The following is an 18,405-nucleotide window of genomic DNA, read 5'->3' on the forward strand; positions in this document are numbered from 1 at the left end:
GGGGACATTGTCATTCAAACCACCATAGGCTGCTACAGGGGACGCGGCACCATTAACATCTGCGCTTACAGACTCTGTGGGGACTCTGTAGACCTCTCCCAGGGCGCCCCGCAGCACAGGCCTCTCCTGGGCTTCCAGGAGGGAGAAAGGCGACTACAACAGGTGACCCGCAGGCCACCCCCACCTTGGCTGACTAATGGGAGTCTCCCTGTTTCCAGATCACCCTCCCTCACCCCCCCCTTCTCCCTTTCTTGCTATGGCTCACACTGTCCCTCCGTCCCACCCTTAGGCCTCCGACTCAGACTACGAGGAAGCCCTGCCCAAGCACTCCTTCGTCAACCACTACATGAGCGACCCCACCTACTACAACTCCTGGAAGCGGCGTCCCCCTGCCGCAGCACCGCACAGATACGAGGCGGTGGCAGGGGCCGAGTCGGGCCCGCACCTGCACACGGTCATCACCACACAGAGCGCGGGCGGAGTCTACACACCAGCTGGCCCCGGAGCCCGGGCCCCCCTCACCGGCTTCTCCTCCTTCGTGTGACGTCACGCCTCCATCAGGGTAGACGGGTGCAGAACTTCTGGAGTCTATTTTTGTTAAGACAATCAACTCCGATAACTGAGCTGAAATTTTTTGTTCCACAAAAAAAATAATAATAATTCTGATAAGCGATCTTACCTACTGGTGAAAACTAGGTTTCACTTAGGAAGGTTTTTTTTAATGGCTTTTTGTAACATCGCTGCAGGAAGCAGGTTTCTTTGTTTTCTTTTCTTTTTAAGAGAAGGTATCTCCCTGGTGCACTAGCTCGGCACCGCCGGTGGGGGCGCTCTCGACACACCCCAACCCTGGGCTTCTCAGGCCTCCAGACCATCGCGGAGGCGAGGGCTGGCAGGAGGGTGGAGGGGGACAGGTAAATCGCATCCGCGGCGCACTTCTCTCTCTACCTCCTTTTGGAGAACCAGCCAGCCTGGCTCACTTTCTCCATCTTAGGCCGACTTGAGGCTTCTTGCTCTCGCCTGTGCTTCAGACAGTTGATCTCCCCACCCCACCCCCGGGTTCTGCCCGGTTCTCACCGGGGTCCACGCGATGCCACTGCGCAAGGGGCCATGGAGGGCTCAGCTCTGCAGTCCCTCTTTAGGGTGGCGCGACCCTGGGGCTTTCCCCTCGCTCTTCCTCTGTTCTCTAAAGCTGACAGTTACAAGAACAGCAAGTCCCTCCCCCAACTGGAGGCCACCCAGGCCCATCCATGGCCAGCCAGGTCCTTCTGGTGACCACAGCACACAGCCCACCCCCGCTGAGCAAAGAGAGGGGCGCAGACGCGTGTTTTTGCAGTTGCTTGTGGCAGTAGCAGGTGTGCATTGTTGAACCAGAGTATTTTTTAAATCTTTTTATCTTTTTTTAAACTATGTCACATGAAATGAATGCGTCTTTGCTGTCTCCAGGTGCCTTTTAATTCATTGTTCAGCTTTGTACGTGGGAAAGACGAGAAGCGACCGTGTCTCCAAATAAAACACTCGGCTCTGAGAAAACAACCCGGGGCCGCGAGTCACCTAGCACACCCCACACCGGCCGGCGCACAGTGGGGACAGCCCTTCCCTTCCCCCTCCTGATGTCCCGCTTCTGACCACCACCACCACCACCACCACCACCACCACCACCACCACCACCACCACCACCCCCGGTGCTGCTTCCGCCACCCTGCCGTCCAAGGCCAGCGTTTTAGCCTTAACAGGTTTTCTGAAAACATTTTCCTTTAATTTTCACTATTTTGGCTAAATGCAGAGTACCAGCTAAGTGGCACTCAGACCCTATGAGCATCCTGCCGCCCCTAGCCTGGGCTTGGGATCTGGATGTGACCAGCTGGCTTTGGCCATGGTGTGGCCCAGAGCTGGGGTGGCTCCATGAAACCACGTCCTGGAGTACTCAGAGCCAGTGAAAAGGTCTGTCCTTCTAGTGACCTTGGCATCCTGCGGAGGGGGCTGGCTGTTGAATGTCACCAGTAGGGGACTTTGTAGCCCTTTACTTTCCCTGAGAGGCAGAGGCCATGGATCTTGTCTTGACTCGGATGCCTAGGAAGTTACTGGTATGGCCCCAGGACCCTGGAAGTTCTGCTTGGGAGAAAAAAAAAAAAAATTAAAGGCCTTTCAGTTTTTCCAAAACCCACAATTAAAAAAAATTCCAGCCCTCCTCCTCCCTTCTCCTCTTGTTCCTTCTTTCCTTCTCCCTCCCCTTATCCTTCCTTCCCCCTTCTTTTTTTGGTTTTGGTTTTGGTTTTTTGTTTTTTTGGGTTTTTTTGAGACAGGGTTTCTCTGTAGCTTTGGAGCCTTTCCTGGAACTCGCTCTGTAGACCAGGCTGGCTTCGAACTCACAGAGATCCGCCTGCCTCTGCCTCCCGAGTGCTGGGATTAAAGGGGTGCGCCGCCGCCGCCCCGTTTCCCCCGTTCTTCCTTTCCTCCCTCTTTCTCACACTCCAGCTTTTCACCCCTCCCTCCTTTACTTCCTCTCTCCCTTCCCTCCTTCCTCTCCCTCTTCTCTCCCTCCCTCCTCCTGTTGCTCATTTCCCCCCTTCTTCCTCCCTCCTCCCCCCTTCTTCATCCTCCCCATCTCCCTTCATTTTCTGAGCTGAAGGGAAAATATTCTAAACCAAAAATCCTAAATGCTCTGCCCAAAGCCACTTTGGTGTGGGGACTGCCCCCCTCGTGGTCCACAGGAGGGACCACATCAGTGGACAGCACCACCTCCTCCCCGGCCTCAAAGGAGTGAAATGGACAGAAGACCACACGGCACCACCTGAACTTCTTGGAAGGCGGCGCCCAACAGAGGACAGGGGCCAGGCTGGCTCCGCACTCTGCTTTCTCCCTTAAGCCATAAGGACTTGATCGCTTTTACCAGTGGGGAATGCTTGGGTGGCCTGGTCTGAGGTGAGACTCTGCCGCCAGCCGCTGGGTTTCCTCACAGTGACCGGGCAGTTCACAGCACTCTGTGATCAGTAACTCGTTTTCTATGGGAAGGTCTTTTCAGGATGCCCGGCCCCTGTGACTGCTGATCAACAGCTGTCATCAAGTCCATCACTTAGAGCAGCGGTTCTCCACCTGAGGGTCCTGACCCCTCTGGGGGTCAGACGGCCCTTTTACCAGATCTCCTGCATACCAGATGTTTATACTACAATTCATAACAGTAGCAAAACTGCAGTTATGAAACAATGAAAATGATTGTATGGTTGCGGGCCACCACAGCATGAGGAACTGTATTCAAGGGTCACAGCATTAGAAAGGTTGAGAACCACTGACTTAGGGGACTCTGTCCCGTTCAAGTGCCCTGCACCAAGTGCAGGGGTTGGGGTTTTTAGTTAGATTTCAGCCTCCCAGAGCCGCGGGGCATTATGTCCTTCCTAAACTCTCACTGTAGGAAAGGGATGGACACATCACAGCTGCAAAACGGACATTGGATCCAAGTCTGGGTTCTGAGAAAAGACCCAAACAGGCAGGATACAGGTGCCCTCTGGCTTCTGTCATTTGAAAACGTCACCTCCAGGGGTGTCTAATGATGAGTGGCAGCCACATCTACCCACTGCGGCCTCAGTGACTCTGGAGACCGTTCAGCCCATACAGCCTTTCCTCCCGGTGTGTCTGTGAGCCTTGTGGATGGCTTTGCAGAGCACAGACATCCAGAGAGGATGTCGGCATCTGGGCTGACATCTCCCAGCCTTCTGCTGGCCTTCCTCAGCATCTCCCCAACTCCAGCGGGAAAATTTGTGGTGGTGTGGGGGGTGTCCCTCTGGATCCCTGGGAGAAGGCGGAGCCACAGCCCACGTGGATGATGTGTGTTCTGGAAAGTTCTGTGGATGTGGTGTTTGAACCTGGTCTGGAACATCCTGAGCACGGTGTGTTTGCATAGAGGTTCTTAGCATGGGTTTTCATTATTCCAAGATTCCTGGCTCAGGGCATGGCTGCTCACCTGCTGAGCCCCCAGTCCACAGACTAACAGCATGGGACCAGTCTGAGAGGCCAGGACTCTCAGTGTGGGGTTCCCAGGGGAACCCCCTGCCTCACCGGCTAGCTTAGGAGAATCCCAAAACTTTCCCTATGAAACCTTCTGAAATGGCACAGAAAACCAGATCCCATTAAAGATAAAATGAATCCTCCCCCTCAACTTATAGGAAGACAGAGCGGTGCTATGGGTACAATTTTTAATAAAAAAAAAATATTTTGTTCCTTAAGCGTTTGTGACTTTTTAAATTTTTAGTTTCTGTTTGTGTGTGTGTATTCAAGTGCAAAATGTACAGGTGTATGTGCGTGTGTGCTTGTAGAATCCCAAGGACAGCCTCAGGTGTACTTCTTCAGGCGCTGTCCACCTTGTGTTGTGACAGGGTCTCTCACTGGCCTGGAACAACCTTAGTGGATAGGCCAGCTGGCCAGTGAGCCTGACTCTGCCTTCCCAGTACCGGGGTCACAAGTACACACCAACATGCCCTGCTTTTTGCACTGGGTCTTAGAATCGAACCCGGGTCCTTGTAAGGCAAGCACTTTATTGATGGATCCATTGTCTCAGGGATGGGGGGAAGGGGGTGCACAAGTTTGCCAGAGCATGCATGTGGAGGTCAGAGGAGGACCTTCCCTTTCCACCTCTTTGGAGACAGAGTTCCTTGGTCACAGTGTGCACAGGGGCCCACTCTCCCTCTCAGTCTCCCATTTCCTGTAGGAGCCTGGGATTGTAGATATTACACTGCAGTACCCAGCTTTTCTATGGGTTCTGGGACTCTGAACTTAGGTCAGGCTTGGTATGACAAACATGTCACTCACTGAGCCCTCCCCAGCCTCTTTTTAACGTGTTCATGAAATGACCCTGGATTTCAGGAGCAGTCATACAGTCTAAGACTGTGAATGCTAACCTTGGAAATTAACCCGCATGTAGTCCTAAACAAACACACTCTCTGTCTCTCTCTCCCTTTTTCTCTGCTGTTGAGGGGCAGTATGTCCTCTGTTGATGAAGGAAACAGCTCAAGGGATAAAAAGTTTCTTCTGGAATCAAAAATGAGTGGTCATGACCTGAGAACGTAGGTTTAGGCCTCCCCAAATGCGTGTTCCAATTAGGGAGCAAGCTCATGAACTTCCGACAGTATCTGAGTGAAGAAAGCCATAAAGTAAAATACTTTTCACATATCTTGGTGGATCCATGGGTAGGCAGGTTACAGGGAAGCAGGGGAAACTCTGCTAGAGGCTTTAGGTGCCGCCTGACAGCATCCTTAGCCCTTTGGTTGGTGGAAACTAAGGCCTTGTTCACACAGTCGAAAGGATGGACCTAGGGAAATAGATGGCTATTAAGGAGAGGCTAAAGATGCCCCAAGATAGTTTGGTTCTGGACTTACAGCAGTCCAATTTCTCCATGTTCTGATCAATCCACCTTTGCAGACACAGCTTTCTTCCAGGAACTCCCATGTGTGACTCCCTCTCAGTTGGAAGAGAGGGGGTTGCAATCTCACAGAGAGCTCCCTGCCCAAGGTGTAGGTGGCAGCTAGAGCCTGCACCTTGAGTCACTCTGAATGGACCAGTAATTTTCAGATGCCACAAGCCCACCCTAACCCCCATCTGTACCTTCTGAAAGCCATCACTGATGCCTTGAAGAGGAAGACCTGCCTGTGAACAATTTGGGCTGTGCTTGGGATGAAGTGGGTGGCCCGGATCACTCAAGCATGCCCACATCCTGAGGCATCTAATAGCTCCTGGGTTCAAGGTAGGATCACAGCTCTGAAGGAAGGGGGAAAATGAAACCATCTGCCAACTCTGGGTTTGTGGGAGCCACTGTGGGGCCACCAGAAGAGAACACAGCTGTACCTCTGTGATCCACAGGCCTCAGGACGCAGTTCTCAGCTCTCAGCCTTTTTAGCACTATCAAGGAGCAATTAAGAATTCCAGAGCCCAGGCCACAAAAGCTGCAGCTATGGAACTCTCTGCACAACTTGCAGGCAACTCAACACATTGAAGAGTCATCTCTCCTCAGCAGTCATTACCACTTACATAACCTTGGGAAGGGAGGAGCCTTATGAATCTAGTATGTTTCGGGGACTTCCTGACACTTGTGAGTCGCTTACTTCCTGAATGGAATGCTTCAACACAGGAAATTACTGCATAATGCAACTGAGTCAGAACCTCTGGGGATACAGCCCAATCATTGGTTTATCTTGAAAGGTCCATCAAGTGACCCCAAAATGGAACATGGTCAGAAAAGGTAGCCAGTTTCCAGCTGCAGGAGGAGGGATCATAGGAGGATGGAAATCCAGGCTTCTGACCATTCAACTCTTCCTTTTCCTCTCTAAATCATTGCCAAGAATAAGCAGTAAGAACCCTTCATCCCTGCTCCTCCTCACCCTCTCCCCAGCATCATCCACCTACATTTCAACTACTAATAATAGCAAAATAAAATTCTCATGTTTTTCACTGTCTCCAACAGTTGGAACATGGCAGCTACTGTGCAAAATAGAGTGAAGGATCACATGGGCAGGAGACCTGTGCCCTCCCCTCCTCAATACGGGGCCTCCCAAGCAGGGAATGGAGAGGGGCAGGACAAGGGACCAGTATCACATCCTATACTCATAGAACCCATTTTTCTTCCAGGCACCTCTCATCCAAAGAAGTTCTACTCGAACTTCAAAAAAGAACTAAGGTCAATACTTTGAGATTTTTCAAACTCCAGCTGCTGTGTTACCTTTGCCATGGTGGCTGCACTTTAAACTACTAGTGCCCAGCTGCTGAGGCCACAGCCGGGAAATTCTGTTCCCCCAGACAATGGCTTTGTAGCTGCCACTACCGCTAGTTCTAACTAAATCTCTATTGTTCTAATAAAACTTGAGATTTAAAGGCTAGAGTGAAAACTTGCAGGCTCAGAGTTAGAGCAGCAGCTGGCTAACTTTCTGCCTTTGCTGGTGCCCCCTGGAGACCACTCCCTTTCACACTGACCCCCCGACACACACACACACAAAACAACATGCTAAGCTCCTCCCTGCTGCTTCCTGTCAACCAGTTACTAAGCCCGCCTCTCTGAGCACAGATTAATTTTATTTAATTAATTCAATTGCAACATATCTTTACATAGTTAACAAATGCAGCATGAACAAATGTAACACATCTTTGCCTAGTTAAAATAATATTCTACAGCCGGGTGGTGGTGGCACATGCCTTTAATCCCAGCACTCGGGAGGCAGAGCCAGGCAGATCTCTGTGAGTTTGAGGCCAGCCTGGTCTACAGAGTGAGTTCCAGGAAAGGCACCAAAACTACATCGAGAAACCCTGTCTTGAAAAATCAATAATAATAATAATAATATTCTACATCACCAACCTCATTCAGAAACACAAGGAAATACTGTGTCTCTTAGTCTAATCAGCTGACCTTGGGCCCATTTCCCTGTAGCACAACATCTCGCCCCCCCCCCCCCATCCCACTTCCTGCCCTTTAGTGGTTAATATTGATTGTCAACTTGACGGGACCTAGAATTGCCTAGGAGACAAGCCTCCAAGCACACCTCCAGGGGATCATAGATTGGGTTTATTAATTGAAGTGGGAAGATACACCCTGACTGTGGGCAGCACAATCCCAGAGACTGGGGTTCCCATCTGTGTAAGAAGGAGAAATCGAGCTGAGCCCCAGCATCCATATCTCTCTGCTTCCTGGCTGTGGTTGTCATGTGACCAGCAGCCTAACAATTCTGCTACCATGACTTCACCACCATGATGGACTGTGTATGCTCAGACTGTGAGCCAAAATCAATCCTTCCTTCTTATTCATCCCTTCACAAGGTACTTTAAGGGACAGGCCCTGGTATCCCTAGGAAGGACAGATACCTCTTTTGCTTCGGACCCCTGCCCCCTGAACTATGTACTTGACAAGAGTCAATGTAGCTCTTGCTTAAAGGACACTTCAACTCAGCATCTCCTCGAGAACCACCCTTCTCTTTACTGAACATAGACCATGAGCCTCAGTGTACTGTGTTGTCTCTGCTCATTGTTCTATACATTTCCCAGGAGGCCCCTGAGAGATGAACACAGCAAGGAGCTCATTACGTAGATTAAACATATAGAAGGTGTTCTAGTTGGCTTTCTGCTGCTGTGATAAAGACCATGGTCAAAAACAACTTGGGGAGGAATGTGTTTACTTCATCTTATGCTTCCAAATCATGGTGCATCTTTGAGGGAGGCCAGAGGGGACTCAAGCAGGAACTGAAGCTGAGACCATGGAGAAAACACTGTTTACTGGCTTGCTTCCCACTGACTCAGCTAGATTCTTTATACAGCCCAAGATCTCCCACGTTGGGGATGGTACCACCCACAGTGGACTGGCATGCCTACATCAATTAGTATTGGGGAGGGAAATGCCCCAAGAAGCAATCCCCCAACAGAGACTTCCTCAGATGACTCTGAGCTGTGTCAAGTTGATGGCTGAAGCTTACCAGGAAAGGGATGAAGCCATTGGGCCTAGGGCAGCCAGCAGCACAGGGAAATTCCAGGCACAAGCTCCATAATTGGGAGATGGCAACAGAGCCTGATTCCTGAGTCCCAAACCTTGTTCTGTGCTGCCTTTCAAGGGACTGTGGCTCTTCTTTAGGATTCCCTAGAATCCACAGGCAATTCACCCTGTAGTACACTAAATGTGCTCCCAGAAGCTCGGAGCCTGGACAGCATCTCAGTAGACAAATGAAGACTCTATGTGAACTTTCCAGGGGAGTTGTGAATAAATATCTACTCACTCCAGATAAGACACTGATGCCATGCAAAAGGAAACAACTCCACCTAAGTGAGCAAGTTAGTTTATGGAGTTGCTTACAGGAGCATGACTGAGGATGTGTTACAGGTGCATGGGAGACAACTCATGAAAACTATATCTCTGGAGTTCCCTCCAAGACTCTCAGGTAGCTCAGAGGCCAGAGAGTTCTCTCTCCACCAATCTTTATTGCTTACATAATCTTGGGGCAACGCCTATGGGTCTTATAAATTTCAGGAACTTCCTGAGAGTTGTGAGTTTTACTCTTGAAAGTTTTACTTGCCTTCTGAGTCTTAAGGGACCTCCCTTTAGGAGGTATGGTTTCAATTCAGATGAAACAGCCACACAACATCTAAGGGATGTGTCTTTTCATCCCAGATAGAAGGATGATGACAGACTCCGACAAATAAAATAATTCTGAGTCTACATTAGAGAGCCAGTGGATTTATCACAGTCACCTACAGGCTGCTGCATCACCAAAAAGTTCCACCGTAGCACAGATAAAGACTCACAAAAGCTTCTTGCAGGCAGCTACAGCACTGAAGGATGTCAGGTCCCTCAGAAGTTTTTGCTGCTGATGGGATCTTGGAAAAGGACCTGGTGAGTCTTTAAGTTTCTCATGTGTTTATTGAGCTTCCTTCGTCCTTCCCTCCACAAGGGAATTTTGCATTTGCAATCCTAAAGGAAATAGCTACACAACATGGAGATAGGAAAATACTCCCCACCCCCCAAACCCAACACACTCCACGGCTATCTTGAGAGGAAATGCCTCAGTTAAGTCCATATGTGATTCAATGCCCTGCTATTGTTATTATTGAAAAGTTTGAGGAAGGCATTTTAAAATGCAACCATTGGTTACAGGAAAAGGAAATCTCCATTGTCTGGTCAGATGGTAATTAGTCAGGAGAAAGGAAATTTCCACTGAGGCTTCCAGCTGAATGAGGAAGCAGATCTTAACCCAGCCTTGCTCATTTCACTGGACATCGGGGGTAAGGGGAGAGCAGAGGATATCCATTTTCACAGCATCAACCATGGCATTGACCATGAGACCCTCATCACCCTGGTCCCTACCATAGGCAAGGGACTCTGACATCACCAAGAAGAAGGTACAATAAGAGATAATTCTGTGCTGGTTGGACATATTAGTGGGGGAATCAGGATTCCCATTTATGAGGTATTTGTCTTGTTGATTAAAGACTTTTAAAGACCAATAGAAAGGAACTTAATGGGCATTTTATTAGCACTTGAGATTAAAATAACAGGACAGGCAAGTTATAGATCTTGCATGTGCCAGGAGGAAGGAGACAGAGAAAGTAAAAGAAAGAGAGTCATCCCTTTTGGGGTAGAGTCAGCAGTGAGGTTGACTGACAAGCAGCTATAGAAGGCGGGTGTCATTCAGAGAAAGCAGGAATCCTGCAATCCGGGCAAGGCGCACATACTTAGGGTTTGGGCTGGTATGTGAAGAAGAGAGAGAAATAAAGGTAAAGCTGGGTTTTTTAGTTGGATCTCAGAGATGCTCTATAAGCAACTGCCCCCAAGAAATACATTATCTCATTGCAGGGATAATTATTCCTCCCATCCTTTAGCATATCTTCAGATGAATAAGCCTTCCTGTGGACAAATAAATGAGGGTCCAAAGCTGGCTATGAGGGAGGAGTCTGTCCTCAATGGCCTGCTAATGTCTGTCTAACTGCCTACCAACCAACTCTTCGCTTTCCAAAACAATCAAAATGCAAGTGGTGGGTAGTCACAGACCTCTGATATCTATTGAATTCACACTTGTGTTTCCAAGATTTGATTTTGTTACAGGGTGGAACGACTTTCAGTCTCTCTGGGAGCCACAGAACCTTTTGCAGATCCGCTGTTGGAAGAGTCTATTTCTTCTAATATCATTGGCTCACTGCACGCTTATTACAGAATGATTTGAACATGCCTGTGTACCCGCTTGTATGAAAGGCTCAGGGTTTGCCAAAAACTTCTCTCCCTTTTAATGGTTGAAGTCAATTAACAGCCAGCATGGTGAAAATTCCAAGCTGTTAATTCTGGGCTCTGTGGTCTTAAAAACGCCCTGCTTCTCTTCAGATAAGACAATATTCTGCAGTCATTAAGCAAATCACTACATTATGGGCTTGACTCAGATCCAGACTCAAACATTTTAGTAAAAAGAAACTCATATCTAGCACCGGGGAAATGGCTCAGTGGGTAACGTGCTTGGGGTACACATGTAAGAAGCTGACTTTGATCCCCACACCCCATGTAGACACGGTGGTGTGAACTGTAATTCCAACCCCAGAAAGGCAGAGACAGGAGGATCTCTGGGGCTCACTGGCTCACTGGAGACCCTGTCTCCAAAAATAACATGAAGTGTGACAGAGGATGATGACACTGAACGTTTGCCTCTGGCCTCCGCACACATGGGGCTGGGACTTCTAGACTCCACCCAGAGATAGCAAAGCTCCTGCAGTCTCCTGGGAGAGGCACTGATGCCCGGAGGAGGCCGAGTGGAGCTGACACTTGTGACAGAAGCCATCAAGGGCAAGGCCATCGATTCCCAAGACCCCAGCATCAGAAGAAGCAATTTAGGGAGCAGCAGTGAAGCACCCCCCTCACCCTAACTATGCTATGAGTAGGTGTTTATGAGGGAGCCTGAAAGTCTCCCCAGTTCAGCTGTGATGAAGAATAACCAAGTGGCAAGAGAGAGCAGGCGGGAGCCTAGAGTCTGCAGCAGCACCCGGTACTAGCAAGGCATCAAGCTTCCAAGTGAACGTGCAAGAAGGCAGCAAGACAAGGCTTAAATACCAGACTCCGAGAGTCCAGCTTTCACCTGAATACCGCGCATGGCACCAAGAGCCAAGAAAGTCTCAAACTGAGGGACAAAAGACGACAGATACCAACACTCATGTAGGGGCTGTGGAGTCACCGATGTAAACCAACCATCAAGAAAATGCTTCAGTGCCTGGGGCCATGGCTCAGCGCTTGCCTTGAGCCCTGGTTTCACTTCTGTCGCTGGGATAGAAGTCCTTGATAATAAGCAACTTAGGGGAGAAAGGAGTTTGTTTCAGCTGGGAATTCTGGGTCACAGCCATCATCATGGGGAAGTCGAGGCAGAGGCTTCCAACAGCTCCTCAGGTCACATCCACAGCCAGGAATGGAGAGACATGTGTGCACACCCACTCCTTGTTCATGTGTGCTCTGCTCAATTTCTCCGCTCTTCCGCAGGCCAGGAAACTTTCAATTCGGCCAGATTTGTCCTCTCTGTGGCTGCCGGTCAGGCAGGAGAAGTGAGATGGCAGCTGAGAGAATCAGCAGGAAGGAGGAGGGAGGGGGGAGGGAAGACCGGAGGGACCAGGAAAGGAAGAGGAAGGAGAGGAAGGGAAGGGAAGGAGAAAGAGGAGGGAAGGGGAGCAGAGGGGAAGAGAGGGGAGGGCAGGGGCAGGGCAGTATAAAAAGGCCTCAGGACACAACCGCTAGAAGGTAAACACTTGCCTAGCACATTTAACAGCCTAGGTTCAACCCCACCCGGGGACGGGGTGGGGGGGCGGGGGACATAACACAGTTTGTAAAGCTACACCCCATGATGAATGTGTGTAGAAATGCAAAGCTGGTTCAGTCTTCAGGAATCAATCAATCCCAGGCTGGAGATGTAGGTCCCAGGTAGGGTGTTAGCTTTCAGACCCACCCTTTGGGGACCTGGCCAATACGCAGGCAATACCTGGACCTGCTCAGGATCCTGACAGCATCATGCATTGCTGCGTGGTCTCTCTGCGCATGTGCGATGTCCCTCATAAAAGGGCGGGGCCCGCCCACTTTCTCCCTATATCCCAGGAGGCCAAGACTTCACCTTCTCTTTCCCGCTTTTCTCACCTCTTTTTCTCTTCTTTTCTTCTTCCTCTTCTCTCCTCTGCTCCCTCCTCTCCCTTCCCCCAATCAAACTCTCCACGTGAGTGAGGTCTGCACGGTGTATCTCTCTCCTGGGCTCCCACCCGCCTTGACCGCCCTGCACCATTTTTTAAATACAACATAGAGAGCTTGCTTGGGAAAGGGGAAAGGGCAGGGAGAGGGCAAAGGGCAGGGGAAGGGCAGCAGGCTGGTGTGAGGAGAGAGGCAGACTCAGCGGTAAGTTACATGCACCCCACTGGCCACTTTGAAAACCATGGTCTCTATCAGTTGGCTTTCTGTTGCTGTGATAGTTAGCTGCATCTTACACTAACGGAGCGCAGCCAGTCACTGAGCGCAGAAACTCACGCAGAAGCAGAGGCAGCCGTGGAGGGAATCTCACTGCGCTGCTCCTTTACTTTCATTCAGGTACCTTTCATGTACAGCCGAGGCCCCCCTACCCAGCGATGGCACCACCCACAGTGGACAGGAACCTCCAACATCATTTATCAATCAATCAAAGGTCCTGTAGACTTGCCCACAGGCCAATCTAATAGAGGCAGTTCCTCAACCGAGGGTCTCTCTTCTCTGGTATGCCCAGGTGACAGGCAGTCTTAGCGATCACACCTTCTCACCCAAGTTCCCCATTCGGGGACATGACATTAAGGCTGAAAGCTAGCCACAAAGGAGAATTTACACCACGGTAATGGTAAAGACCTCAAGTGGCAGATCTTTCCTGTAGAGCTACTTGTCAAGCATTTCCCATCATCCTACCAGCTTCCCTCCACCTCGAGTTTGATCTGTTTTCCTCCTGGGAGAAGTCATTGCTCAGACTAAGACAACAGTCAAATCCCAGAATGACTTGCATCTCTTGATACAATGTACAGAAGCAGGAAAGTCGGTTCAAGCCCAAAACCTGTAACGAGTAAATAGAAACTGCCTCTACTGCCAGGCCTGCTGGTGCAAGCTACGTCAAAGTCTGAGGCAGGAGAATTGCAAGTACAAGGCTTGCTTGAGTTGCACAGTGAATTCAAGGCCAGCTAGATAACTTAACAAGACAGTATCTCAAAATAAGTAAAAAGAGAGCTAATGGTATAGTTCAGTGGGAGAGCCCCTGCCTAGAATCCCCCAGTGAGGGGCTGGGGTGTGGCTCAGTGGTAGAGCACCTGCCTAAAATCCCCCAGTGAGGGGCTGGGGTGTGGCTCAGTAGCAGAGCACCTGCCTAGAATCCCCCAGTGAGGGGCTGGGGTGTGGTTCAGTAGCAGAGCACCTGCCTTGGATATGAGAGTCCCTAGTTTCTGTATCCAGTGCTGAAATTAAGAAGTGTCTGGGAATGATGCCATAAACATGAAGGAGCCAATGTGGCCTTTGAGGAGAAACAGAGAAAAGCTGGCTCTTGGGGCCTCTGGGAATTCATGGGGGCAATGGAGGTCTGGAACTTGTGGCTTGGGAATAAACACTCGGGTCTTTCATAAATATTCAGGATTTTCCCCTTTTTATGATAGGCTGAAAGGACCCACATCCTTTTTGCTTCTCCCCAGCCCTGCTTGTTATGAGCAGGGACTAAAAGTTCCAGAGCACAAATGAATTTTAGAACAGGTGTTTAAAAAAAAAAAAAAGTACCGGTTTTACCAGAGTGAGGAATTATGACAAAGGCTCCAGTCCCACCCAGGAGCACCTCTGCAGTCCAGGAGGCAGGAGTATGGAGGCGGATCTTTGCATAAATGCCATCCTGTGTGGTTGAAGCTCAGGGACCGGGAGAAACCAAGGGATCGGAAATTCAGGGAGAGTGGTCCCCCGAGATGACGACACCCCGTCACCCCATCACCCCCCAAAGCAGGCATTAAAGATCCTTTGGGGTAGAGAGACAAGAAGAAACAGTAGGGGTGTGCTAGGGAGATGGCTCTGTCCGAAAACAAGTGTGAGGACCCAAGTTCAAGTCCCCAGAAGCCATGTTTTAAAAAAATGCGCACATGCCTGTAATCCCAGCAAGGTAGATACAGGTGGATTCTAGGGTGGCCAGCCTGGACTACTTGGTGAGTTCCAAGCCACTGAGAGACCCTATCTCAAAAAGAAAAGAGGAGGAGGAGGAGCTAGGTGGTACCTAAGGGATGGCACAGAGGTTGTCCTCCGACCTCCACATGTACAAACACAATACACACACACACACACACACACACACACACACACACACACACGTAAATTTTAAAAAGGAGGCAAATATGCTTAAAACACATCATATGCATGAATAAAATTATCAAATAATTAATAAAATACATATATATATATATATATATAAAGGAGGCATGGATTGAGCATGATGGTGCATGTCTTTATTCCCGGCACCTAGAGACAGGTGGATCTCTGTGAGTTCAAGACCAGCCTAGTCTACATAGTGAGTTCCAGCCTGGACTAAAGAGTGAGACCCTGTCTCAAAAAAGAAGAAAAGAAAAGAAGAGAAAAAGGAAAAGGAAAGAAAAAGGAAGAATATGAAGGATGGTGAGGGGCAACGGTAGCACCCAGCTGGAATGCTCCACCGGGCCACAGCTCCATGCTGCTTGCCAGAAATGAGCAGAAAATCGAGACACGGACTTTGACTCCCGCCTGCTGTTCAGTCAGCCCGGGTCCTTTCTGAACATCTCTCCCATGAGCCCCAGATTTGGTGCTGACCATGCAGCCACTCACACCACAGCCTCTGTTTTGCTAGCAGAACAGGAACCTGCCCCAACCCCCTGCAGGCCTTGGTGGGAAGCCATCAGAGGAGTCAGCAGCCCCTGGCTCTACAGACAGCTGAGGACCTGGCAGCCTCTGCCTCTGGCTTTACTGAAAGGTAATGTCAGCCTGCGTCCCCAGAAGATACTCTCAGCAGCCCTCAAGCACAGGGAGCTGTTTTTAGAAAGGAAATAAATCTACATATATCCAATCTCCCAAACACATCTTGTTCAATGAAGCTTAAGGAAAGGACAATTTGGCTTTGGAATACTGATGCTCCGCAGAGTCTTCCCCTGCAGCCTGGGATTGGGATGCCTTTACAGCTCTTAGCGGTTTGGAATCCGGTCGGGAGCCATCGCCTCCACGAATGTTTTCCGCAAGACAGATAATTCTGCTTCAGGGGTTGATGTCAGGGTAAGAACAGCTCAGAGAAAGAGACTTCGGTTTCTCCAAACAACCAAAAGATGTTGGTTGCCACAGTGAATTATGGAGCAGTTAGTTGCTGTAGGTTAGACCCTCAGAGGGTCCTGTTTCAAAGGGTCAGTCTCCAGTCTCGGGTGCTATTGGAAGCTTCCGAAGTGGACCCAGGTGGAAGGAAATTGTGTCATGGGGACATGCTCATAAAGGGCACACCATCCTCCCCTGTCTCCCTCTCTGTCTCCTTCTCTATTTCTCTCTGTGTGCCTCTCCACCTCCCTCCAACTTTTTCCATCTCTCTCCCTCTCTGTCTCTCTCTTTCCTTCCTGGCCATCATGATGTGGGCAACTGCACCGTAACCCCCCACTCCCTCCACCCCCCACTCCCCTAACACCCCCTCCCACACCTGCTCACTACAACAATCCCAAAGTAACAAGACCAGCCAACCATGGACTGAGCCCTTTGAAACCGTGAACCAAAATAATCCTTTTCCTTCTTTTAAGCTGATTGCTTCTGGCATTTGGTTATAGTAACAGAAAACTAACACAACACTTTGTATATCAACTGAATTGTCATTTTAATTTTGGATTGGTGATAGTCATTTGTATTATTTATTCAACTGTGTGTGAATGCGTTGGGCAGGAGTGTGTATGCACCTGGGTGCCTATGGAGGACAGAAGAGGCCATCAGATCTCTAGGAGCTGGAGTTATAGGCAGTTGCGAGCTGCTCAACATGAGTTTTGTTTTTTTTTGGGGGGGGGTTGTTTTGTTTTGTTTTTCCAGGAACCAAACTCGGGTCCTCTGCAAGAGCAGCACATGCCCTTAACCACTGAGCCACCTCTCCATTACTTATTTTTAAGTGCCGTTTTGATTGCTGTGTGCACCTCATATAAGGCACACCAAACTCCTCTTTAGTGTGTAGTTCAGAGGTGTCCATCCACCAATCAAGATGTGCGCTGCCTCTCAGTGCTGGGAGGATTCCTCTCCCATACACCGCCAGTCTTCTGACTGCTTCTGTACTTTGTAGATGAATACTCATGCCCTGGGTGTCCTGCCTGTGACAGTCACTTGTCTCACACACAACCATAGCTCATTCATTTTCACCACTGCTCATGTTTTATGTTGTGCATCTCTTAGAATGTGCCCATCCTTTCTATTACCGGTGAATATTTGAGGGTTTCCAGTTTGGGGTTGTAATGATTTAAGTGACTGTGATACTCTTATGTGTCATACACGGTTTTATAGACGCGACCTTCAGTTTTTGTTTTGTTTCCTTTCCATTTGTTTATTTGTCTTAAAATTTAGTTTAAAACTGGAACACCCATAGAGGTCAGAATTGGATTCCCCTGGAGCTAGAGTTGCAGGCGGCTGTGAACGGCCCATCTCGGGTGCTGGTGGGAACTGAATGTGGGTCCACTCAAGAATAGCACACACTCTTGGGCACCGAGCCATCTCTGCAGCCTCCTCCTCCTCCCCTCTCCTTCCTCCTCTCCCTCCTCCCCTTCCCCCCCCCCCCGCTCCTCCCTTTCTCCCTCCTCCTCCCACTCCTCTTCTTTTTAGATAGACACTTGAGAGTAAATAGCCAGGTAATAAGGGGGCATGTATTTAGATTTTGTGGTGATTAATAGTGTTAACTTGACAGGGTCAAGGAGAGACAGCCCTTCCAGACATGACGGTGAGGGATTACCTAGATCTGGTTAACAGAGGTGGGAAGACCCCCCCCCCCCAACATGAACTGCACCATCCCCGAGGCTAGGCTTCCAGGCTGCATAAGGAGAAAGGAAGCTGAGCACCAGCACCTGCCTCTCTCTGTTCCTGGCTAGAGATGCAGTGTGAGCAGCTGCCTACGCTCCTGCCAGTGAGCAGCACCCGCCATGGCCTCTGCATCAGCTCCTGCCTCTAGGTTCCTGCCCTGCTTGAGTTCCTGTCCTGACTGCCTTCAGTGATGGACTGTGATGTGGAAGTGTAAGCCAAATAAATCCTTTCCTCCCCAACTTGCTTTTGGTCATGTTGTTTCATTACAGTAATAATAACCTAAGATATGCATGTATCCCCTGACTCACACATGTATACATAACTAAAAATAATTAAATCTTTAAAAATGAAGGAAGGGCTGAGGGATCTAACTCCTCAGAGATACGGATCTTGCCTAGCATATAGAAGGTTCTGGATTCCATCCACAGCATCTGAGAAGAGGACCAGGGAGGGAGGGAGGGAGGGAGGGAGGGAGGGAGGGAGGGGAGAGTGTACCTTTGTACCCAGCACTGACCCTGGTGGTCTTCAAATAATTTTTATAGATTTCTATGGTCAGAGAAAGGCATCAGATCTTCTGGAATGGCGTCGCAGTTGGTAGTGAGCCATCATGTGGGTGCTGGGAACGGAACCTTGGTCCTCTGCCCTTTTCTAACTTTGCTAATTAATTGTTCTATATATGTATAATTATTTTCCCTTTTATTTATTTTTTTCAGATATTCTGATCATGTTTCCCCCTCCTCAACTCTTTGCAGAACCTCCCACCTCCCTACCCACCAACTCTATGTACTCTCTTTCAAAAAACCGAAAAAACAAAACTCAAAACAAGCTAAAACCAGTAAGACAAAAAATACTGAAACAAAAATCACACACACACACACACACACACACAC

General features: G+C 49.4%; 1 protein-coding gene across 2 annotated transcripts in view; it reads left to right on the forward strand.

The window, feature by feature from the left end:
* Positions 1 to 1,533, forward strand: part of Sdk1 (sidekick cell adhesion molecule 1) — a 968,286-nt gene extending 966,753 nt beyond the window's left edge. For both annotated transcript variants that reach the window (XM_006990740.4, XM_076560415.1), the window contains one exon: positions 290 to 1,533. In XM_006990740.4, the coding sequence (XP_006990802.2) occupies positions 290 to 544 (255 nt within the window). In that variant the 3' untranslated portion in view covers positions 545 to 1,533. The remainder of the gene's footprint in view (positions 1 to 289) is intronic.
* Positions 1,534 to 18,405: the final 16,872 nt, after the last annotated feature.

Source organism: Peromyscus maniculatus, chromosome 23 (assembly GCF_049852395.1).
Source record: "Peromyscus maniculatus bairdii isolate BWxNUB_F1_BW_parent chromosome 23, HU_Pman_BW_mat_3.1, whole genome shotgun sequence".
NCBI classification, from domain to species: domain Eukaryota; kingdom Metazoa; phylum Chordata; class Mammalia; order Rodentia; family Cricetidae; genus Peromyscus; species Peromyscus maniculatus.